The sequence below is a fragment of the Natator depressus genome, chromosome 2, assembly GCF_965152275.1.
Source record: "Natator depressus isolate rNatDep1 chromosome 2, rNatDep2.hap1, whole genome shotgun sequence".
NCBI classification, from domain to species: Eukaryota; Metazoa; Chordata; order Testudines; family Cheloniidae; genus Natator; species Natator depressus.
In genome coordinates, this window is record NC_134235.1 from 92,886,191 (window position 1) to 92,911,383 (window position 25,193).

Consider the following 25,193-nt stretch of genomic DNA (forward strand, 5'->3'; position numbering starts at 1 on the left):
TTCTCAATAAGCCAACCTGAAACATAAGTGAAATTTGGACACAAGGGAACAAAATGGAAATTTCAAACTAAGATTGAAACAAAAGGGGATAACTTTACTTCTAGGCAGGTTCATAGGATGGAAATACACATAGAGCCAAAAAGAGGAAGTGCCTCCTCCTTCAGAAAGGCAGTTGAGAGTTGTGACACTAATGCCTCTTCCATTTATTAGTGACATGAAAATTTTCATTATCCTTGGCAGTTCTGTATTTTTCAACTGATTTTAGCGTTAGTTTCCTTTTAACCCTAATAATCAGTGTAAAGTGTAAAAAGAAAAGGAGTACTTGTGGCACCTTAGAGACTAACCAATTTATTTGAGCATAAGCTTTCGTGAGCTACAGCTCACTTCATCGGATGCAACGTGTAAAGTGTGTTAGATGAAATCTACTTTAAAGACTTTTCGCAAACAGGAGAAAAAGGCAAGAGGCTATCCAAGAATATGCAACAGACAAGGAAATTATTTTGTGTCCGGTCCAGAAGAATAAATGTAGTCTGTCTAGCAGACATTTTTCATGTACCTCCAGAGGAAAAGACACATGTTTTGGGTTAAAGCTCTAGCCGGCAAGACAAGATTGTGTGTGAGGGATGATGAAACAGTACACATACACATCTGACAAATGGCAGAGGATCCTACTTTTGGTTAAAATCTCGACAATAGAGAACTGGGGGAAAATATGGCCAATAGTCCACACAACCATTACACCTATTGTAGAAGAAAATCTTGCCAAGGCCTAAAAAAAAATAACCACTAGAAGGTATTATGTCATCTTTTGATTCAAATAGAATGTGTTTAAGTTGAAAAGGGAATTGGAACAATTTCTTACATGTGTATTTCCTGGGTTCAAAAGCTCAATCTCTATGAAGACACGTACCAAACATTTTTTGCCAAAAATTGGATACGTGGAACAGAAATAGAATTTCCACTTACTAAAATGGATTGTACACAATTAGATATAGCACAGAACATTCTGTGCCAAGATATAGGCTGACACTACAGTAAAAAAACCGCTGCAGACTTAGTTGTCTGTAAAGAATCATCAGTGTTTTTTCAGTCGGACATTGGATAAGTTGCATCATTATGCAACCAAAAATCAACTGCATAAGGCTATCTATATATAAATATAGTAATCTGGATATGGCTAATAAGATATCTGAATACTTTCTTGGACATCAGTTAAAGAAGAAAGATGTCATAATAGTAGCAGCTTCCTTTCTCTTTATTGTAATTGTCTAGGAAAATCTTTATGTAAAAATAATTTACTTTTCCATGACTTGGGGGATACCAGAGATGAACTTTGTACCATTTCTTTAATCTAATAAATATGTGGTTAATGGTAATTAAGGGTATGTCTACACTGGCAGAGTTACAGTGCCGGCAGTTATGGTGCCGCTCAGAGAGCGCTGAAGGGAAACCGCTGTTGTGTGTTCACATTGTCAGCTGCCTGTGCAATAGCATGTTTACACTTGCGGCACCTGCAGTGGTATTCAGGGCAGTGCACTCTCGGCAGGTATCCCACAGAACACCTCTTCCTCTTCTGCTGCGAAGACTTGTGGGAAGGTGGAGGGGGTCATGGGGCATCCTGGGTCCTGTCCCAATACCCCCTGATGCATTGCTTCGCATCCCAGCAATACGTGTGCTTTCATCCACATTTGGCGCCATCTTTCAATGGTTTGCGTACTGCGCGCTCTGCCTTTTTGGTCTGCAGGAATGGATCCTGAACTGCTGACCAGTATGCTGCTCGCTCTGACTAACACATCACAAGTGAAAGTGGAGTTATTCCTTACGCTACAAAGGCAAGAGGAGTGTGACATTGATCTCACCATGCATACTAGCTACTACACGAGATTGCTTGTGGCATTCACGGAGGTGCTGACCACAGTGGAATGCCGCTTTTGGGCTTGGAAAACAAGCACTGAGTGCAGTGAAACAAGCCTTGGGAAACAAGCCTGTTTGCATGCATCATGAAATCTGTCCATAGGTATCATAATTCCTACAGCTGGAGCACAGCTGGGACTGGACAGCCTCCTCTCCCCAAATGCTGATGAGGTCCAGCAACTCGGCATTGCTCCAAGCGGGGGATCACCTGGTGCGTGGAGCAGGCATGGTCACCTGGAAAGATGCGCTGAGACCACTGCAAACATCACTGAGCAAACAGGAAGGGGACTTTCAAAATTCTAAAGGTATTTATGGGGTGGGGATGATGGTTGGTCACCTGGGGGCAGGGCACTAAAGTTTAAACCGATGACCAGAGAGGTGAGAACAGGCATTGTTGGATGCCTCCTGGAGGCCAATCGCACTGCTGTAATCAACCAGGGTGTCTACACCGGCACCGCAGCGCTGCACCCCCTAGTGCAGAAAGCTATACGCCTCTCTTTGGGGTGGCTTTTTCTACAGCGCTGCAAGTAAGCCATTTCTGCGCACTAAGTGGCTTGGCAGTGTGTACACCTCAGGAGTTACACCGCAGAAAGCCGCTTTACTGCACAGAAACTTGCCAGTGTAGACAGGGCCTAAAATGTCTGCATGCAAATAAACTGATGGTGTCTATTGGCTAGAAAGGCTTGGGATCTATCTGAAGGTCAGCTCCCAGACTGCTGTGCTGGGCATCACAGCATTGGGAGTAGATGGCCAGCCCTCAGTGGAGAAAGAGGTGGTTAGGGACTATTTAGAAAAGCTGGACGTGCACAAGTCCATGGGGCCGGACGAGTTGCATCCGAGAGTGCTGAAGGAATTGGCGGCTGTGATTGCAGAGCCATTGGCCATTATCTTTGAAAACTCGTGGCGAACGGGGGAAGTCCCGGATGACTGGAAAAAGGCTAATGTAGTGCCAATCTTTAAAAAAAGGGAAGAAGGAGGATCCTGGGAACTACAGGCCAGTCAGCCTCACCTCAGTCCCCGGAAAAATCATGGAGCAGGTCCTCAAAGAATCAATCCTGAAGCACTTACATGAGAGGAAAGTGATCAGGAACAGTCAGCATGGATTCACCAAGGGAAGGTCATGCCTGACTAATCTAATCGCCTTCTATGATGAGATTACTGGTTCTGTGGATGAAGGGAAAGCAGTGGATGTATTGTTTCCTGACTTTAGCAAAGCTTTTGACACGGTCTCCCACAGTATTCTTGTCAGCAAGTTAAAGAAGTATGGGCTGGATGAATGCACTATAAAGTGGGTAGAAAGTTGGCTAGATTGTCGGGCTAACGGGTAGTGATCAATGGCTCCATGTCTAGTTGGCAGCCAGTGTCAAGTGGAGTGCCCCAGGGGTCGGTCCTGGGGCCAGTTTTGTTCAATATCTTCATAAATGATCTGGAGGATGGTGTGGATTGCACCCTCAGCAAATTTGCGGATGATACTAAACTAGGAGGAGTGGTAGATACGCTGGAGGGCAGGGATAGGATAGAGAGGGACCTAGACAAATTGGAGGATTGGGCCAAAAGAAATCTGATGAGGTTCAATAAGGATAAGTGCAGGGTCCTGCACTTAGGACGGAAGAACCCAATGCACAGCTACAGACTAGGGACCGAATGGCTAGGCAGCAGTTCTGCGGAAAAGGACCTAGGGGCGACAGTGGACGAGAAGCTGGATCTGAGTCAGCAGTGTGCCCTTGTTGCCAAGAAGGCCAATGGCATTTTGGGATGTATAAGTAGGTGCATAGCAAGCAGATCGAGGGACGTGACCGTTCCCCTCTATTCGACATTGGTGAGGCCTCATCTGGAGTACTGTGTCCAGTTTTGGGCCCCACACTACAAGAAGGGTGTGGATAAATTGGAGAGAGTCCAGCAAAGGGCAACAAAAATGATTAGGGGTCTGGAACACATGACTTATGAGGAGAGGCTGAGGGAACTGGGATTGTTTAGTCTGCAGAAGAGAAGAATGAGGGGGGATTTGATAGCTACTTTCAACTACCTGAGAGGTGGTTCCAGAGAGGATGGTTCTAGACTATTCTCAGTGGTAGAAGAGGACAGGACAAGGAGTAATGGTCTCAAGTTGCAGTGGGGGAGGTTTAGGTTGAATATTAGGAAAATCTTTTTCACCAAGAGGGTGGTGAAACACTGGAATGTGTTACCTAGGGAGGTGGTAGAATCTCCTTCCTTGGAAGTTTTTAAGGTCAGGCTTGACAAAGCCCTGGCTGGGATGATTTAATTGGGGATTGGTCCTGCTTTGAGCAGGGGGTTGGACTAGATGACCTCCTGAGGTCCCTTCCAACCCTGATATTCTATGATTCTATGAAAGTAATATAGTGCTCTCATTGCTGCTTACCACCTTCTGTCCTACTGTATTTGTGTGTGCCTGAAGAACTGCCCCCCCAAAAAAACATTGGTCTTTGTTCTGTAGATTAGAGCTCAAGCATCAAATCTTTTTTTTTTCATTTAATAAAAGGTCGTCCTCTCTGTTCATGGACTCAAGCTGGGAATTTTGTGATCCTTCAATACACAGCAGTATAAACTTGGGAACAAATTCTGACCTCAGATATGTGCCTAAGGCTATTGTTGATGTAAAATGCACCATATGTATCTGAGGGCAGAATTCCCCTCACCAAGCTTCCCCCAATTAATTACATATGCAAACAAAAGTAGCAATAACTTTAAATTTAATAAAGCCAAAAAGAGTGAATGTCATTATTTTTAACTGATTGGAAGACTCATTGCAAATCATAAGATTTTATGAAATCCTATGATCAAGCAATTTTAAAAAGGATAATTACAGTGGAAAATATTGTTAAATAACTATAACTTTAATTATTGTCCAATCCTTCATAATATACTACTATGCATGCTACAGCTGCTCCACATGGGGGTCTACTTGGTCGCAAGCGTCCGCTTAAACAGACCCTTACAGGGTTGGTGCCTACACTGTAAAATCTTCAGGATGAAGGGGGTCTAAATTCGGGGTGGGGGGCATTTACATCAGTGTAAATCAAGATTAATTCCATTGCAAATTTACTCTTGGTTTAGATTGGTTTAAATGAGATCAGAATCTGACTCGGTCTGGTTTTCCATGTCTCATAACACCAGGCACATTGTTGGCCTTTAGCAAAATTCCGATATTACGTTTCACTTAAAATGATTATATTTTAATAATGTGAAACAACACTGCTGTGCTCCATTATTAAACATTTGCTGAGACAGTGGGGGATACACCATTCTTAATGTGAATTATAAAGCATACACATAGGATGTCCCACTCTGGTGTGGAAGGGGTTAAAGCAAGCCAGAGAGGCTGTGCAGAGCCCCAGTCAATCCTGGAAGGGCTTATTAGGAGCCAATCAAGTGGAAGCTTGAAAACAGCCAATCAGGACCAGGCTGGGCCCTATAAGAAGGCTGCCAGGCAGTGAGGAGGGCAGTGTCTCCCTGGAGGGCAAAGGGAGAAGAACTGGCTTTTAGAGAAGTGCCCAAAATGGAGCAAGGATTGGCAGGGTCAGTAGAGGCTGGGGGAGGTCTAGGTTGACCACTGCCAGACTGGGGTCCTGACACAAAGGGGCAGAGAAGGTGCTGGGGCTATGGGGAAGTGGCCGAGGGAAGCAGGCAGTAGAGGAGAGTTGGAGGAGGGCAGTAAGTGGCTGCTGCTACAGGGTCCCTGAGGCGGGTCCCAGAGTAGTGGGCAGGTCTGGGCCCCCCATTTTTCCCCCCACTTGCTAGTGATGAGAGTGGTGAAAACAGACTACAGTTTGCTCTTGGAGGAAGGGGCAAGACTGAGGACTGCAGTGAGCCACTGAAGGGGGGTGATAGAAACAGAAGCTGCTGGTCCCCCAGAAGGGGCAGGAGAGCCAGCGAAGCAGGCACAGCTGGAGGGCAGTGTCCAGAAGCGGACGCCGCAGTCCGAGAGTGATGTGGGTCCAACTGTGGAGACCGAGAGAGTAGCGGTAGGTGAGACACCACTAGTGAAGTTGCACTGCTGAAAGAGCTAATTCCCAAACCAACCAGCAGGAGGCGCTGCTGTGGAGGCTCTGCACCCCATTGCACTATCTAATGAAAATGAAGGACTTGACATTTATTTGAAAGTGTGCTGCCTGTATTTTTGTAGCACTTAACTTCAAAAACTACCCAAAATGAGGAAGCTAGTTAAATGGAAATTAAAAGGAACTGTCAAAAGGGTGAAGTGCCTGCAAGTTGCAGGGAAACTATTGAAAAACACCACAATATAGGGTCAAACTAAATGTATACCCCAACTAAAAACAAACAAACAAAAATAGCAAGACAAAAAATACCACTGTTGCTAAACAGCAGAGTAAAAGAAGCAGTTAGAGGCAAAAAGGCATCATTTAAAAATTGGAAGTCAAATCTTACTGAGAAATATAGAAAGCAGCATAAAATCCTGGCAAGTCAAATGTAAAAGTATAATTAGACACGCCAAAAAAGAATTTGAAGAGCAACTATCAAAACATACAAAAAACTAAACAGCCTTTTTTTAAAAAAAAAATACATCAGAAGCAGGAACTTTGTCAAACAGTCGTTGTGGCCACTGGATGATCAAGATGCTAAAGGAGCGTTCAGGGAAGACAAAGCCATTGCAGAGAAGCTAGTTGAATTCTTTGCATCAGTATTCAATGCAGAGGATGTGAGGGAGATTCTCACACCTGAACCATTCTCTTTAGGTGACAAGTTGGAGGAACTGTCCCAGATTGAGGAGTCAACAGAGGAGTGTCAAGGCTGAATCCCCACTCTGTCACTCTGAGTGCAGAAAGTGGGGCCCCGCAAGGATTCTAAAAATTGCCACTCCAGGCTTGTATTAAACTCCCAAGGTTACAACTTTTCTCTGACCTTGGCTTGGTAAACGCTGCCACCACCCAAATGCAAAAAAAAAACCCTTGGACCCAGGAAGAAGCACTTCGGAATTCCTCCCTGTGGGGTACCCTTAAGCCCTTAAGAGCTGAGAAAGAAAACAAAGGAAATTAGTTGTGGCCACCAGCTAATCAAACAGCATATGCACAAACCTCGTAGGACACAAAAATCCAAATCCTTCTTTAAAAAGGTAAATGTTATTAAAACAAAAAGAAAGAAAATACATCTGGAACTTAGGCTTTTGCTCAATTTTAAAAGAGCAGTTTCCAAAAATTAAGCACAAAAAATAGCTTTCTTGGGGGTTCAGCTTAAAGGTTACAAGCAAACAAAAGCATATGGAGTTAGCAGAGAGGAGATCCACAACCCAAAATAAAGAATAAACTTGATAGCATTTATCTAAATGTTCCCTATCGAAATGATTCCTTCTAGGTATGGAAGATAATTTTTCATACCTGGTTCAAACTTTACACAGCATTCCTGCTTATAGCACTGCTACTGTGTCCCTGCTTCTCCGGAGAACAACAGACAAAGGGAAAGTTTCTTTCCCCATTTTAAAAAGTTCTAGCCTTCCCATTGGCTCTTTTGGTCAGGTGCCCACTTTTTTTTTCTTTACCTGGGGGACTTGTTAACCCTTTACAGGTAAAGCACGCAGCAAACAGACACCAAGAGGGATTTTACAGCTAACTGGCTGGCTGGGTGTTCATAAAGGGGGCTATCCCCCCACTTTATTTATCACAGGAGGTTTAGAAATAAATTGATAAATTAAATCGTAATAAGTCACCATCACCAGATGGTATTGATGCAAGGGTTCTGAAGGAACTCAAATACGAAAATACTGAACTACGAGCTGCGGTATGTAACCTATCACTTAAATCAGGCTCTGTACAAGATGACTGGAGGATAGTAACACAAGGCCAATTTTTAAAAAGGGTTGAGGCAATCCTGGCAATTACAGGTCCATAAGCATAACTTCTGTACCACACAAATTGGTTGAAACTATGGTAAAGAACTGAATTATAAGACACATAAATGAATATGCGGGGCAAGAGTCAGCATGGCTTTCGTAAAGGGAAAGCATGTGCTGCCAATCTGTTAGAATTGTTTGAGGGAGGGCAACAGACATGTGAAGACACGTGATCCAGTGGATATAGTGAACTTTCAGAAGGCCTTTGACAAGATCCCTCATCAAAGTCTCCTAAACAAAGTAAGCAGTCATGGGATAAGAAGGATGGTCCTCTCATGAGTCAGTAATTGGATAAAAGACAGGAAATAAAGGGTAGGAATAAATGGGCAGTTTTCAGAATGGAGACAGGTAAATAGTGGTGCCCTCAAAGGATCTGTATTAGGACCTATGCTGTTCAACATATTTATAAATGATATGGCAATGTGTGCAGGTTATACAAAAATTACTCAAGAGAGTTAAGTCCAGAGCAGATTGTGAAAAGTTACAAAGGGATCTCACAAAAACTGGGTGATTGGGCAAGAAAATGGCAGATGAAATTAAATGTTGATAAATGCAAAGTAATGAACAATGGGAAACAATCTCAACTATACCTACAAAATGATGAGTTCTAAATTGGCTGTTAACACTCAAGAAAGGTATCTTGGAGTCACCTTGGAGTTTCTGAAAACACTGTCACAATGTGCAGCAGCAGTCAAAAAAGCTAACAAAATATTATGAACCATTAGGAAAGGGATAAATAATAAGACAGAAAATATCATCGTGTCACTAAATAAATCCATTGTACACCCACATCTTGAATACTGCATGCTGTTCAGCTAAGAAAAGAGATGATGAAGGGGAGGCTATGACTGACATCTCTAAAATCATGAACGGTGTGAAGAAAGTGAATAGGGAAATATGCAGAGCTCTGTGTGGCTTGAAAGCGTGTCTCTCTCTCCAACTTAAGTTGGTCCAATAAAAGATAATACCTCACCTACCTTGTCTCTCTGAAGTGTTACTTTTCTCCCTCACATATGTCGTACACCCCATCACGCTAGAGGTGGGGTAAGGGTGTGTGGTAGCCCCGCGGTTAAGTCTATATGGCTGCCCTCAGCCTCAGGGCTGCATGGTCAAATGGCCAGCACCAGTAGGACTCCCCTGGTCTTCGGGGAAGTTCGGCCGAATGGCCAGAGTCAGAAGGACTCCCCTTGGCTGCCGGGAAGCATGGCCGAATGGCCAGAGTCAGTAGGTGGGTGTGTGGCCAGGTAGGAGGACCTGGGACCTCCCTGGTAGTGGCGAATATGTTCACCGCTAAGTTGGTGGGGAATACGCCAGCACCATGCCGACTGCTGCAGGGACACTGGCTAGTCCTTCCCTAAGCTACTTCCTACCGTGACTCCTTCAATTGAAGTTGGAGTATCTTCGGAATCGGAGGGCTCTTCGGGTGATGACGGCAATCTCCCTGGGGCATCCCCAGGTCCCTGGGTGCCTGCCTGGGCCTCGGTGTCTCCTGCTCCTGTGGTTCGGGATCCTGGCTGCTCCTTGGCTGGAGACGGCGAGGTGCATCCTTCCTCCTCGGCGGTCAGCCCAGACTGAGCTAGGCTGTTCCCTTTTATACTGCAGCAGCAGTTGGAACATGCCTAGCAGGGTCGAGGGGGCATGGCTTCCACTGCTAAGCGCGCTGTCTTAATCCCTTCCACTACAGTGCAGAGCAAATACACCTCATCACAACATAACACGAGAACCAGGGTTAACCCAATGAAATTAATAGGTAAGTTTAAAACGAACATAAGGAAGTAATTCCTCATACAACACACAATCAAGCTGTGGAACTTGTTGCCAAGGGATGTTGTGAAGGTCAAATGTATAAATGAGTCCAAAAAAAGAATTAGCTAAGTTCATGGAGGATAGATTCATCAATGGCTGTTAGCCAAGATGGTGGGGGACACAACCTTTGTTACTGGTCTCCCTAAACCTCAGACTGCCAGAAGCTGGGACTGGATGACAAGGATAGATTACTTGATAATTGCCCTGTTCTGTTCATTCTCTCTGAACCACCTAGCTTTGTCAACTGTCAGAAGACAGATTACTTGGCTAGATGGACCATTCGGTCTGACCCAGAATGGTCGTTCTTATGTTCTTAGTGGGTGGAGTCCTTTCTTTTGTGGTCTATAAATGTATCAGATAATCTTAACCTGTAGCTTTGATTCAGGCTAAAAAAGTGATTCATATATTAAACCCTACAAAACATTACTTTTCATTTTCTGCAATGTATCATACACCAAGACTAATAATCTTGTATGATATACAGGGGCTTTTGGTTCCTGTAATTTCAGGTCTTTTGGAAATATTAAGAAATAAATATACAATATTTTCCTGTGATTTAAATATTTCTTTAAATATTAAAGAGCAAAATACAACTCTAGATAACTTTTAAAGCCAGATAGTGTTGTCACAGATTGTCCCCAAAGCACTTATTCTTTATCATTTATTTAAGGGAGGCAGTGCTGTCTAGTGGATAGAGTGATGGACTGGGAATTAGAAGAGCTGAGCTCTATTACCAGCACAGCCACTGACCTGCTGGGTGACCTTTGGCAAGTCACTTCACTTCCTGAGCCACGGTTTCCCCCTTCTGTAGGATAAGAAAGCTTACCTTTTTTGTGTAGCACTTTGAAATCTACCGATGAAATACATTATATAAGAGCTAGGTATTATTATTAGTACCATCATTTTGCATGGCCCTTTCCAGACAGAAAACACTTTATGAAATTTTGGCCTCATTGAGTTCAATAAGCCAGGATTTCAACTCACAGTCCCTGCTCCAAACACTTTACAATATAAGGCCCTGATCCTCCACTTATGAACATCTGCAATTTTACCCCTGTAAGTGGAATGAGGCTGAATTCATTGAGACTATGTCTAGGCCTACAGAGACCCCGATTCAGGAAAGCATCCTGATTAATGGTGTACTTAAACACATGTTTAAGTGGTGTTCTGAACTGGGTCCAAAACAAACTCCGGGGAAAGGGAAGGCCAGGGCTATGATGATAAGATAATGTGCTTGTTTTGGTTAGTTATGTATGCTTCTTGGTGAAGGTATTTTTAAAAACTAATTTCAGTGAGTTCTTTCTTAAAAAATAAGTGTCACAAATTCAATTACAAAAATACTTTAAGTTTATTTCCAAACATAACAACAAACAGGTCACTCACACAAGTGCTCTTTACGTGTTTGCCAAATATATCGGGACCGTACTTTTACCCTTGATCATGAATTGCCTAAGGCAAATGTTTTGAGTACAGATACTGCAGAATTTCAAAAGGTTACACCTGGTCATATTAACCAAGAAAATCACAGTAACAAGACCATAATATTAGAAATAACTTATAGTCCCCGAAGGATCCAGCTGTCTCCTGGATGTCATTTGTCACATCATCTCAAGGCAATAAATAGTGAAATATTAAAATTTTTCTGTTTAAAATGAAAATTCAATCTGATCCATGAATAGAACCGTGGAAATAAGTTATCATTACAGTAGGTGAAATCTCATGTCTGCGTCAATGTCATTTTGACAAAAGCTTTCACCTTACTTTTTTTTTTTTTTTGGCTGTCTGTGCATGAGTGAAAGTAAAAGACTGTTTATAATGAATAAAATTTATTTCTGTGGAAAAAGTCTTTATCTTTATGGAAGCTGAATACATTTATACATGGAAATATTGAAATTTGACCCAGGTTAAATTTTCAAAAATTCATTATTTTCTGGAAAAGTGGCATCTTAAAGGACTGAGGTTGGTTTGGATGAGCATTTGAATGTTAGTACTAGTGAAAGGTGCCAGAATGATAGCAGGGTACTGAAGTCCTGTATCCATGATCTGCCAGTGGAAAAATATTGAGGCTATTAATAAGGATGCCAATTGTGATGGTGGTTTTCGTAATGTGATCACGAACTGTCAGTAACAATACTGAGTCCACCAACTCATTTAACTACGTAAGAACGGCCACACTGGGTCAGACCACAGGTCCTTCTAGCCCAGTATCCTGTCTTCCAACAGTGGCGAATGCCAGGAGCCCCAGAGGGACTGAACAGAACAGGTGACCAAGTGATCCACCCCTGTTGCCCATTCCCAGCTTCTGGCAAACAGAGGCTAGGGACACCATCCCTGCCCATCCTGGCTCATAGCTATTGATGGACCTCTCCTCCATGAATTTATCCAGTTCTTTTTTGAACCCTGTTATAGTCTTGGCATTGAATCCTGATACAGTCTGTGTAAATCCCACTCACCTTCCTCATCCATGTACCTCCACTGAAGTCAATGGCACTACTTGTATGGGTAAGTCAACAGGATTTGGTCAATATGGTAATGACCATAGGTCTGTAATGACCTAGAGCTAGACTCAAACCAGTGACATACCAAAGAAAGGTTCCTATCCATTACGAATCTCCTGGATTATCTAGTCCTACTTCCCCTAATACCTCCTTCTATTTAATTCCTAAATGAAACATACACACAGGTCTCAGATATGGGTTTGCAGTGGGCATTCTCCTAACTAGTGTACATATTTTTCCAGCTCTCTGCTTGCCCTGCTTGTTAACTTAGATTTTTATACATTGAGGGTTCTAGCCTAGAATTTCAGTACAAAGGCATTCAATGTTCACTTGATTGAGAGACCCGCTTGGTATGTCTACACTGCAGCTGAGAGTATGCCTCCCAGCCAAGATAAACAAATACATGCTAACTCAGCTTGAGCTAGCATGCTAAAAATAACAGTGTGGATATTGTAGTAAGGGTGGCAGCTTGGGCTAGTCACCTGAGCTCGCATCCAGGGGGTCAGCCAGGCTTGGACGTGGGTGGCTAGTTCATGCCGCAATGTTCATACTCCTATTTTTAGCATACTAGCTGGAGGTAAGCTAAAGTGTCTCTTCCTATCTGGGCTGGGAGACACACTCCCAGCAACAGCATAGACATATCCTCTGACAAGTACTTATTGTGGTCATGGAGTCATGTAACTAACTCAGAAATCATTTAAAATTTAACAGCAGATCTATTTTAAATTAAAAGTAGCTGGAGAGTTGCCATACTATCAGATTTCAGGCCTCCCACAGCTTATTTTACTTATAAATAGCTGTTAATTAAAAGATAATTTTCAAAGTATTGATTTCTTCAACCTAAAACAATAGATTGATGTACCTTATTATTTTTCCATCTTCTCATCTGTCCCTGGGCATAACAGAATGATTAAAAGATAGGGCAGCTGTCAAAGCCTGGAAGCCTAATTTTGGAACACTTGGTCAAACAGTGGGCCAAGTTTTGCTTTCACTTACACCAATGCAACTTGGCTATGTTTCAGCAGAGTTATACAGAGGCAACAGAACAGAGTCTGAGAGCCAACTGAATGCACATTTGAATTGTAGGGAGAGCTGACTGGAATTTTTCTCCCGATTTTTGTCCAAATTTAGACAAAAATGGAGGGGCGGGGGAGTTATCAACTTTGTTCAAAACAATTTTTCATGTTTTTATCAAACCAGTACTTTGTTTTCAGTTTAAGTTTTTCTGATTAAAAACTCATTTATCTCATGAAAACAGGTATTTTTGAATGAACATTTCCACTGCGTTGAAAAGCTATTTTCTGTTAAAACAAAAAACTGACAGACTTTTTTTTTTTCCCAAACCAGCTCTAATTATAGCGTGCAGTTTCTAAAATGCTACCAAAATCCATAAACTGTTATGCAGGTGACTTCACATAAATTTAGACACATTTGATTACACTTTGATCCTGCACTCTTTTCATTCACAGGTCACACAACTTGAAGTCAATGGATATTTTTTGTATGACTGGACTGCAAAATTGGTGAACCCACTGGACAATGGAGGCATGATACATGCAAAAGCAGGTTTGAATAGGATCTGTATGACGCTCTGGGACCCTGCATTTTTAGTAATATTTTAATTTTATACAGACTAATAAAATAAAAATTCAAATCTGCTGTCCTGGGATTTCTGGATTCTTGTTTGTGTTAAGTGTATTATAGAAATTAGGCCCCCACAACACTACAGAGCCTCAGTTGCTCTGATATTCTTTCCTTTTGTGAGATTAATCCAGTCCCATAAACTACTTTTATACATAGTCCTCTGTGGTTTAGTTGACATATGCTCTTTCCTTCCCAGCAAGTAGAAATGTTCTCTATCACAGGGTTCTTTGTTAGCAGTTTTGAAGCAAGCACTCATGCTCAGTTTCCTTAGAATATACGATATTGTTTTATCTTAAGCTCCCATAATGCATGAAATTAGAATTTTGAAACTTTAGGACTATAGCTTTCAGTCATTACTTTCTCTAGATTCATTCTTTTTCTTTTTTCTTTTAATTTTTGTGCTTTTGATATAATTCTCTTTCCAAAAAAGATCTGGGAACAAAGAATCTAATTCTCCCCAGTCGTGCACCTAGTGGAGTCAATTACATCTGTACAAAGGGGTATAAAACATTACCAAACCTGAACAGGAGCACATTATAGTTGCTTTAATTTCAGAAGATGCAAGACAGTGGATAACTAGGTCCTAAATCTTGTGTATGCCAGAATAAATTATAGTAGTGACATGTACTATCGGCCAAAAGGCATGAGATAACCCCATATGCTGAAAGCCTCAGGAACGACCTATTGATACATAAGTGTACCCCTTTTCACCTCAGCCCCTCAAAAAGAGCTGGTTTAAAAATCTATTTGTAGCCTTTCATGCAGCACTATCAAGAAGAGATTTTTATATTCTTTCCTACTTCCCCCAAAACGCAGTCAATCCTGAGTCTTACTTTGAGCAGTCCTAAAACAGATGACAGAGGAAAGCCATTCTATTTGTTCTGATTCAAGATCATAAATCCTGGGAAGAAAAGCAAATGTTCTGACTTAGTCTGTCAAATAAAAGCAATGGCATTGGCAACAATTTTACATATGACTGATAACAGAGAGAGAGAGAGAAAAAAAAACTGATTTGAGAGAATGATAGCCGGGATCCAAAATTTCACTGACATGTTAGTGTACATTAACAAACTTTAATATTTCTTTTAACATGACATTCTACCTAGCCAGAGGTAAGTCCCAGGAAAGAAGGGAAAAAGCAACTCCGAGATCCTATTATAATCAAAGGAAAGTGACAGCCAAATTATGGTTAGTGAGACTGCAACATATCAACAGCTTTATCACACTAGAGGCACATTTTGACATAATAATGAATGGCTGAGAAAGAGTCACTTTTATCTAGGTCAGAAGAAGAGATCACAAAATGATGCAGAGGGTGCAAAAATCTGTATGGGTATGTGTGTGGGGGGGAAGGACAGCAAGAAAAAGGGGAGAACATCAGCAAGATGTTAATATTAAACATCAGCAAGAGGATTGCAATCTGTAGAGAGAAACTCATTACATCTTGACATTGCCTAATGCTTGTCACCCAAATCTATGGTAATTACTCTACTGTTATATTTCAATATAATAGCACAAAACTCTGATTCCAGCTCCTACAAACAAAACTAAGCACATTTCATGACAACTTCATTTGTAACGGGGGGAAAAAAAACCCAAACATTTGCTAAAGGAAGCAGATGTCTCCGACATAATCTATAGTTTGATTTACACATCTATAGACATTTACAGTATGTGTGCATTTCAAAAGAACGCTGAGTAAGATAAATTAGGAGACTTTCAACATTGTCTTTTTTTTTTTTAAAGAACATTGTGAAAAGAAAAAAAATGGCTCAAGGAACAACCACAAGAGCAGCATGACAAAGATATTACCAAAAGCAAATATTCACCCAACAAAGGGTGTTTATTTCCAAATCAATGTGACATTTCAGTGCAGATTTAAAGAAATCAGGATCATATTTTAAAATAATCAGATGTTGGAAAAAAATTACTGAGATCGTCATCCAAGCTTGGAGTAGGTGAGAGAAACATCTTTGAAGTGACTCAACACAAAGAGCAACCTTGACCAGCCATAAAATGTTGCTGGCAGATCCAATATACAGAAAAGCCAATCATCTCTTGATGAAACACAGGTCTGGAGATTTATTTGGGCTCTAATCACTACATTCCCACCTGATCCAGATATTAATATATTACCACTGAAGATGACGACATCAAATGTTTGCATTGACAGGAACTCCTACACCTTTGCCACTTGAATTAGTGAGAGTTATGCACAATGGTCAGTTAAAAAGAGAAGAGATTCCATAGTGTGTTACAACAAACGAAGAAACATGGAGGAGTCTTATTGAGAAAGAGGAAGTTCCTTCAGCTTCTCTTAGCCAAGAGGAGCTGCACAGAGCAGTAGCATCAGTAGCGAGGGCATTAGCAGCTTTGAAAATCCAGGGGCAGTTTAGTATGGTGGAACGGTGTCGGAGTTACACAGGATCCCTTAGAAACCTCCCAGCTAATATTTAACTGATAGATTTATGGGGTTTTGTGGATTTCTTGTGATGGTTCCCCTCTCCCCCCATCCCCAAAGTTCATTTAGTGCTCACAGAAGGTGCCAGATTGATGGAACTGGAGACTGAAGTCTTCTCTTTATGTACAGAATGATTACAGCAAGAACTCATTCTCATAAAACCCTACCAAAGTGCCTCAGTTCTGACATGGAGGAACCATATCACATGTCATTCAGTTTCTATGCCTTGTCAGTCCTTGGCCTGTCTGCTGAGACTGCTAATAAGGAGCCAGATTTACCAGTACACCAACTCAAGTGATGAACAACAGATTTAGACCCCCGTTTTACTGAGTGTATGGCTACTTTGCGCCATTGGAGTAGCAAATGGCCAGAATATACCTGCAAATCTGATCCCAAGGGCACTGCCATTATGAACTGGGCTGAGACCACGAACTCATTTCATGTAGGCCACCAAACAGTCATCAGATGGTAACTACTTTGGGCAACTACCCACTTGGGCTGGAGTCAAATTGTTCACCTGGAAGTGCAAGGCTCCATAGTTTATTACCAATCCCTTGACCTATCCATTCCCCAGCTGGCAGATTTGTAAAGATTCACACAGCTTTATTTGAAAGGCAGCAAAAGTAGTTATAAGTTTTTTGTTTTTTTTTAAATCCGGCTAGAACAAATATCTGTTTTTTTTAAATAAATCTTTCTGCATGTAACAGACTGTACACACATTTTACAAGAATAAACAAACTTCTCTAATTCTTATTCACACAATGAGGAGTTGGGGATCATTAGTGCAAACTACTGCTGACCTGCAGCACTTAAACTGTAAACTTTGGGTATCCTAAACGGTCCATCAAGGTACAGCAGATGTCCTCAATCAGTCTAACTTCTTCAATAGGCATATTTTGTTCCCAGGCATTAATACTAGTTGGTGATATTTCACCTTCATAAGGAAGGTAGAAAAGATTGGTGGAGGTGGCAAACAATATTTGGTTTAAGCTAGCAGGAGACAGAGGAATACCAAGGAAAGCATAAATTGCTTCAGCTGTCTTCTGAGGAGAGCTCACAATATCTTCAAACTTGACCAGCTGATAATTTGCCTGCAGCAGATCCCCGTTTACTCGCAGCGCTGCTGCTGTGTTTGCTAGCCACAAATGGGACAGCACCGAAACTGCATTTGACCTAGAATCCAAGAGTTCTTCCCTCAGTGATTCATATTCAAAGGCATAGCCTGAATTTAAACCACACTTTTCTTTCCCGCCTTCCACTTTAAACAGCATAGCTAAGTGCTGTGGAACATTTTTCAAGGAGTAAAGGCTTGGTTTACTTTTATACAACATTGAGTAGATCCATGCCCGAGGGTCCCTTACTACATACAATGCCCTCATTGAGGGACCTATGATTTCTTGAAAGAAAGGAAGCTTTAATGTCCAGCTTCCACTACTTAAACTAAGCACAGGACGTGCATTTGGATAATAGGCAAGGTGTCTCCTCAGTTCCCTAATGTATTCAGCATCTTTGTCTAATCTTCCTCTTGTTGTGCTTCTTTGTTCTGACAGAGACTCTTTCTTTCTGGATCTTCTCTTTTTATCCTTACTTAAGGGAGGATGCTGAGCTAATTTACTTCTGCTGCCTTCATGTAAATGAATATTTTGTAAATGAAGTTTTGTATCTTGGACTAGGGATTGGAGCCAGCCTCGGAGTAGACGAAAACGGCCACTTTGGATATCAGATGCCTTCCATTCACATGCATCTACGAATGAGTCCATTTCAAATTCAGTTTCAGGGATATCAAGGTAAGCTGTAGGGATCCTGATGTATATGAAATCACTGCTGTTAAAAAAAAGTTGCTTTAAAATGTCTGCCCCGGAACTGGGAAGTGAGGTAATTACAACATCTGGCAAAACAACAGGGTTTCCTTCTAACTGATTGGCTGTATTGCCTGTATCGGGGTCTACATTTATGATGTCACTGCTCCATTTTGCACAGATAGGCTGAGTGCAAGTGCTCCACACATCCACCAGTTCAATGAACCACAGTGTGATAACCAGTATTAGTATCCAGCGCAACAGTTTGCTGAAGGAAATGTAAAACCGCCACTGAAAAGCCAGTATTACCAAACTAATGCCCAAAACTAATCCTGCTATTATATTTATTTTGAATCCAAATGGGAAAATTGCTCTATTATTTGTTATCTGCTCTCGTACAGCTTCAGTGCCTAAACCAAATTTGATAACTTTGTTTTGATCAGCTACCTTGGCAAAGCCACCAAATCCCAAATAATTGAACCTTGTCCTCAGACTGTGATATTCAGTCACAATGGAGACAATATTTTCACTGTTGTTGACGTTTAGAAAAATTTGAACTCCATATTTGGAATCATCTATGAATCTGCAGTTAGAAACATTAACATATGGTCCATAGAACACATATGCGATTCTTGTAACAGTGGTTTTCATAGGAAAGGTGACATTTATGAACTGAGTCCACCGCTTTTTGAACTCTGCCGCTTGCTCTGCCTCTTGTATCCTGGCAACAGGACTACTCCCATGATGATCAAACCAAAACATCTTGTAGTGAGCATCCCACACATCCATCATGGCTCCACTATATTTGTTCATAAACTTATAGGGTATATATTTAAAATCAATGTCAAGATTATGAAAGAAGGCACTGACAGAGCTGAGAGGAGAGTCTTTCTCCTTCTCAATATGGTCTACTACTAGCAATGTCTGAGCATTTAGGAGTAGCAAAGCACGATACACGCTTTTCAGTTTCATTGCAGAAGAGTAGGCAGATGCTGCCTCACCACTCACAAACATCATCTCCCCATACTGAGAGGCTGTTATAATCTCCCCAGCTGAGTCTCCAACCTCATCACCAATCCACTTAAGCCACTGTGCACACTCCCCAAGTTGTCCCTCCCAAGGCTGATTACACTGACTTGTAGGAGATGGAGCAAACACCAGTACATTATTCAAGTGGCTGAACTTGGGTCCATACAGGGCCTCGGATACAAACACCTGTCCATTGGGGGCAAAAGTAAAGGAGTTCTGATCTGGATGTTCATGCCCTGGATTAAAACTCCTCCACCCATCAATCCAGGAATATGGCTGAAAGTGAACTATGTCATAGACTGCACGGCCACCAAGCTTTCCAGATTTAAAAGACACAAAGGTGTTGGTCTGAGTATTTGGCAACCCAGCCCCATAAGTAACAACCCCCCAGTTAGGAAACACATGCATCTTAGCAGTGCCATAGTCAGGGGGAGGTTGGGGAGTTAGTTCTGCAGAATACCAGATGTATTCAGTGTGAAGTGTGCTCCACCTTTGTGCAGTGGATGGCACCATTGGGCCATCCTTGGGCCTGTGCTTTCTAATCTGTTGTGCCAGCCAATTGCCAGCTCCATTCTTCATTACAAATTTATCCAGGAAAACCAACTGGCTTTCAGGGCCATAAAACCAGTTATAATTAGAATCTGCTATGCCCACAGTCCTCCGATAACCTGGTAACAATGTGGAATAATAAAACCAAAAGTGCATTTTCAGCCAATTGTTTTCTAGGTTATTAATACCAAAATGGCGCTGGGCCAGGAAAACATATTGGGTTACTGACTTAGCTGTGTAACTGCCATAAGCTACTCCTTCATCCAAGGAGCCATCTACAATGTGATTGAGCAGAAACATGGTTTTTTCCATCACATCAACCACAGCATGTTTCCAAATATTTGTCTGAGACTTTTTGTCCACCCCAGTAACCAGGGCGCCTGTGAGCAGTGCTAGCATATTAGTGGCTTGGTGGTTATGGAGAAGTTGCTTTCCCCATGAGCGGACTTTTGAATATTCATACATTTCCTCACTCACAACCCATATCTTCTTTAGATATTTTTGTCTTCTGATGTTATCCAGTGAGCTATATAAGAAGTCAAAAGCAGTGGCAAAACCTGTTAAGGAGTGGCCAAGTGGCACTTCATCTCCTGGAGCATTCTCAACCAGCCAGTCTTTGTAGCCAGCCATTCTGTCCATGTATTCTAGAACAAAATCAAAGGCAGCTTTATCTTCCGGGCATAGCAAACAATAAAAAGCTAAGGGAGGCAAATTGTTACCATAAATCTCATTCCACTTTGCAGCAAAATCAGCATGCTTGGGTGGAGGTAGGTAGTATGATGGGTTGGACAGCATAACCGTCACTGCACCTCTGATAGCTCTGAACAGATGTAAGTGGCTTGTACGAGACTTTTGCCTCAGTGCTTGGATATCTTCAGCATCAAAATATAAGCTTGGATGAAGAACAGCTTTTTTCAGCTTCTCGTCAGCACTGAAATCTTGCAGTTTCTGTTTCTCATACTGATCCATATTTTCTGTGAAAGTCACCCAGTCAGAGTAATTGCTCACAGAGTCTTCAAAAGTGGAGAGAGCAAACATCGCTAACCCTAGGAATAAAATATGTACTGTAAACATAAGAGCCATGATCCATTAGACAGTTCCTTCCCTTCAAGCAAACATCTTTACAAAACACAGTGTTCAGATGTTAAATGTTGATCCAGCTAATATAACAGTGTACATTTAAGGCATTTCTGCTTAAAAAGAAAAGAATAAGATAGACTCGCTGCTCAGCCTATTTGCAATCTGAAGTACAGTACGGAAAACAAAACAAAGGATTTCTGAAAAGTTGAACCATAGGTGCCTTGTCTGTCTGTCCTTTGCACAGCTACAATGGTAAAGCATAACACATAAAACTAAAGGGAAGGTAAAGTCGCTACATTTTTCATGTGAAACACAGTCTGATTACACAACTCAAGGGACTAAAAAACGTAGTATCTTTTTTGCTGAAAAGCAAAAGACCCCAAAACTTGAATTTAAAATAACTGAATTCTCACAAAAATCTTTCCCCCTCACACTCTGATAAAATGCCATTCCTAGAGTAGGAAAAAACTGCACTGATGATGAAATCATAACAGCTATTCAGAACAATGTTTTGTTTTTGCTGAAGTAGAAATGCTCAGTACTTTCTACAATAGACTCCGATGTTAAATTTACTCTCCTTAGCCTTCCTGTTCTCTCATTTGTATATAAAATTTTCTTCTTCATAGGCTTGAGAGGGTGAAAATGGGGGAGGAAAACAACAAAATTTCTCCATTAGCCTCTCTCTCTCTCTGGAAAAATATACAGCATTTCTAATTCCTGTTCATGTCTATTTGTGGAAGGTTTGTTTGGATGAATACTCATAAAATACACAATATGCTCTCATGTCATTTTCTATTTATCTTCATTTCATCTTCAACTAGTGAAATCCACCCTATGTCTCAATGGTTCTGATGATTCTACTCTTCCCATCATGAAGTAAAAGTAAAACACTTGGACGGGGCACAAAGCCAGTGTTTTTCCACCAAAAGAGCTGTTTCCGTTTTCTGTTGGCTTTGCATATTTGATCCTTTCTGTGGAAACAAAAAAAAAAAAGTTCTCTGATGTAGAATATATTTTTAGATCTATACTACAAATATTTAAAAATGCATCACAAAGAATTTCCAGGTTCTCATCTACAGTAAATGCTAAGGCTATAAAGGAGCAATAAAAGAACAAGCTTGTCAAAGTCTGCTCACTAAATTAGCTTCAGGATCAAAGCAGAATTAACTCATTACCTGAGTTTCTATTTTTACTTTTTCCAAGTTGTCTGAAACTGCAAGGCCTGAGAAATTATTTTATCTTTTTACATTAGCAGAGTTCATGTGAACTAATGCAATTGTAATACTCCGTTAGAAAGAAAGAACAGGCTTCCCTTCCAAACAACCGTTCCAGTATGTGTCTGTGTATTCTCCTTATCACTTAAAAAAAGTTAAGATATTAAAATTTTCCCAAGTTTCTCAACCCTTTATTTCTACAGAACCTAAATCATACAAGCACATATACTAGATGCCCTGCTTCTAAGGGTGAAGACTGTTTTTCCTAGGGCTCTTCTCCTTAAGGGAACATATATCAAAAGTTGGTTATTACTCCATGTGCACTGTATACTCCTTACCAAAGTGTGGCCACATAGTGTATATTTGACTAAAGCCATCAGAGGGCGCTATGAACCAATTAGTGCACAGCAGAATTTCTCCTTTTGCTTATGTTGGGTTTGGACAACTTAACAACTTTCGGTTGCAAACTGTACATATGTTAAACGCATCAGGGATAGTCTCAGCTGACCTCTCACGCTACTTCTGCGACAAAATCCTCCCCAGCTCTCCTCTTTTTGCACTTATGCAGGTTTTAAAATACAAGGCCATCAGCTTACCTTAGCAGCCTCTCTCGTCAGTGTCCCGCTCCATGCGGACAGAGCACCGGAGCTTGGGGCAGAAGAGCGGAGAAAAGTGCTGAAAAGAAAACAGCAGGCTGCAGCGTCGTCCTCCCGGGCGCCCTCGGCTCTTCTCCGTGTGCTTTGCTCTGAGATCTCAACTTCAGACAGGACCGAGTGAACTTCAGCTACTTGTCAGACAGCTGGGGCCCGCCCCTTTCACCAACGCGGGGACTGACTTCTGGTGGTGGTTCATAAAGATCATTACAAGTGCCGGCAGATCGCGCTCGCTCGCTCTCTCCAATAGTTTCAAACTGCTCCCCAGAGCGATCAAGCGGGCGGGGACGGGGACGGGGACGGGGGCAGCCAGTGCTATAAAATAATCGCCGGACGCCGGGAGAGAGGGCGGGGGTCCGGTAGGGAGAAACCACAGCAATACTCCCCAGAAGAGTTAGCTACCCCTGCGGCGGGCTGCAATGCCCTTTTGCCTGGCAGAGCGGTTCTAGCTGCTGCTGCTGCGGGCGAGCCCGCGGCTGTCTCCAGAGCGGAGCCTCCTCTTCTGCCTCCCAAGCCGCTGGGCACGGCCGCCCCTGCGCCTCGCTGTGCAGCCCAGCCGCTGGGGCTGCGAGTCGAGAGGCAGCTGCGGAGAGGAGTGAGAGGGAGGCAGCGCGGCGGCAGCGTTGCCAAGGCGGGCGGAGCTAAGCCGGCTCACAGCCCGTCCTGCTCTTGCTCGGCTTCTGCTCCAGCTCCCCCGGCGGCCCGAAGGAGCACGTGCGAAGGGTGCGTGCAGAGCCTCTGCCTTTACCTTGCCCCGAGAGCCCCAGTCCAGCGGGAGGGAGGGGGCGTGGGGAAGGAGGGACAGGGATGCTGGGGGGATAAGGAGCTGGGTGGGTAGAGGGGCAGACTGTGGGTGGAGGGAAGGGCAAAAAGATGGGTGGGTGGGGAGGGGGTCTGGAGGAGGGAGGAAGTTGGGGGTATGAATTGGGGACACTGAGGGACTTAGGAGCAAATCAGATGGTCAAGTTAGAAGGAGCCTGGGAAGGAGCCTTGGAAGGAGCCTGAGATATGCAACCTTCTGGTTACCTGTCATAAGATCATCATTTTCAGGATAGATACATGAAAAGGAGGACTTGTGGCACCTTAGAGACTAACAGATTTATTTGAGCATAAGCTTTCGTGAGCTACAGCTCACTTCATCGGATGCATGCAGTGGAAGATACAGTGGGGAGATTTCATATACACAGAGAACATGAAACAATGGGTGTTACCATACACACTGTAACGAGAGTGATCAGGTAAGGTGAGCTGTTACCAGCAGGAGAGAAAAAAAACCTTTTGTAAGAAACCTTTTGTAGTGATAATCAAGGTGGGCCATTTCCAGCAGTTGATAAGAACATGTGAGGAACAGTGGGGTGGGGGGAGGGAAATAAACATGGGGAAACAGTTTTACTTTGTGTAATGACACATCCACTCCCAGTCTTTATTCAAGCCTAACGTAATGGTGTCCAGTTTGCAAATTAATTCCAATTCAGCAGTCTCTCACTGGAGTCTGTTTTTGAAGTTTTTTTGTTGAAGAATTGCGACTTTTAGGTCTGTAATCGAGTGACCAGAGAGATTGAAGTGTTCTCCGACTGGTTTATGAATGTTATAATTCTTGACGTCTGATTTGTGTCCATTTATTCTTTTATGTAGAGACTGTCCAGTTTGACCAATGTACATGGCAGAGGGGCATTGCTTGCACATGATGGCATATATCACATTGGTAGATGTGCAGGTGAACGAGCCTCTGTTAGTGTGGCTGATGTGATTAGGCCCTATGATGGTGTCCCCTGAATAGATATGTGGAAACAGTTGGCAATGGGCTTAGCTGCAAGGATAGGTTCCTAGGTTTGTGTTTTTGTTGTGTGGTATGTGGTTGCTGGTGAGTATTTGCTTCAGGTTGGGGGGCTGTCTGTAAGCAAGGACTGGCCTGTCTCCCAAGATCTGTGAGAGTGATGGGTCATCCTTCAGGATAGGTTGTAGATCCTTGATGATGCGCTGGAGAGGTTTTAGTTGGGGGCTGAAGATGATGGCTAGTGGCGTTCTTTTATTTTCTTTGTTGGGCCTGTCCTGTAGTAGGTAACTTCTGGGTACATAACTCCTTAAGTCAATGGCTAAACTTTCATTGTCTGCAGTGAAGCTAGGATTTAACTCTGTGACCTAGGGACCTGTTGATGCCAAGCTGGCAAAGGGAACAGGAGGTGCATAGAGTTTTACATGACCCACTGAGTCAGATACATTCATAATAATACCCTAACTTTTGACATCTGAGGTCTCTACTGGTCATCGTAACCACTGTGAGAGGCATGTATGCATAATAGTTAAGGAGTTATGTATCTATATCAGTGGTACACAGAGGTCTTCCAAGGAATATATCAACTCATCTAGATATTTGTCTAGTTTTATAACAGGCTACATAAAAAGCACCAGTGAAGTCAGTACAAACTACAATTTCATGCAAACAAAGTGTCACACATTCACAGTCTCAAACTCCTCCTACAAGCCCAGAACAGCTGCTTGCCTGCCCTAAAATAAGGAACAGTGAAATAGTTAACAATGGGGATAATTGCATTGACTTTACACTTCAGACTCAACACTCAAAGGAGATGATGGGGGAATACTGTACCTCTTTAATCCATTGTCTCTATCTTGTTTGCACCTCAGGCAGATCAGGTTCCATCAGTTCAGGTTAGTATTA

At 42.4% G+C, this 25,193-nt stretch overlaps 1 protein-coding gene and 2 long non-coding RNA genes across 4 annotated transcripts in view; 1 reads left to right on the forward strand and 2 right to left on the reverse strand.

Moving 5' to 3' along the window:
• The window catches only part of LOC141982519 (uncharacterized), a 68,570-nt gene extending 61,195 nt beyond the window's left edge, over positions 1-7,375 (reverse strand). For both annotated transcript variants that reach the window (XR_012638107.1, XR_012638106.1), the window contains exon 1: positions 7,269-7,375. This is a non-coding gene — a long non-coding RNA (uncharacterized LOC141982519). The remainder of the gene's footprint in view (positions 1-7,268) is intronic.
• The window catches only part of LOC141982520 (uncharacterized), a 94,620-nt gene extending 80,997 nt beyond the window's left edge, over positions 1-13,623 (forward strand). The window contains exon 3 of the long non-coding RNA XR_012638108.1: positions 13,554-13,623. This is a non-coding gene — a long non-coding RNA (uncharacterized LOC141982520). The remainder of the gene's footprint in view (positions 1-13,553) is intronic.
• Positions 10,990-23,144, reverse strand: DSEL (dermatan sulfate epimerase like). Its single transcript, XM_074944703.1, has 2 exons — positions 22,457-23,144; positions 10,990-21,617 (listed from the first exon to the last, which is right to left on the reverse strand). The coding sequence occupies exon 2, from the start codon at positions 20,647-20,649 to the stop codon at positions 16,999-17,001; it is 3,651 nt and encodes a 1,216-aa protein (XP_074800804.1). The 5' UTR covers positions 20,650-21,617; positions 22,457-23,144; the 3' UTR covers positions 10,990-16,998.
• Between the last annotated feature and the right edge of the window lie 2,049 nt (positions 23,145-25,193).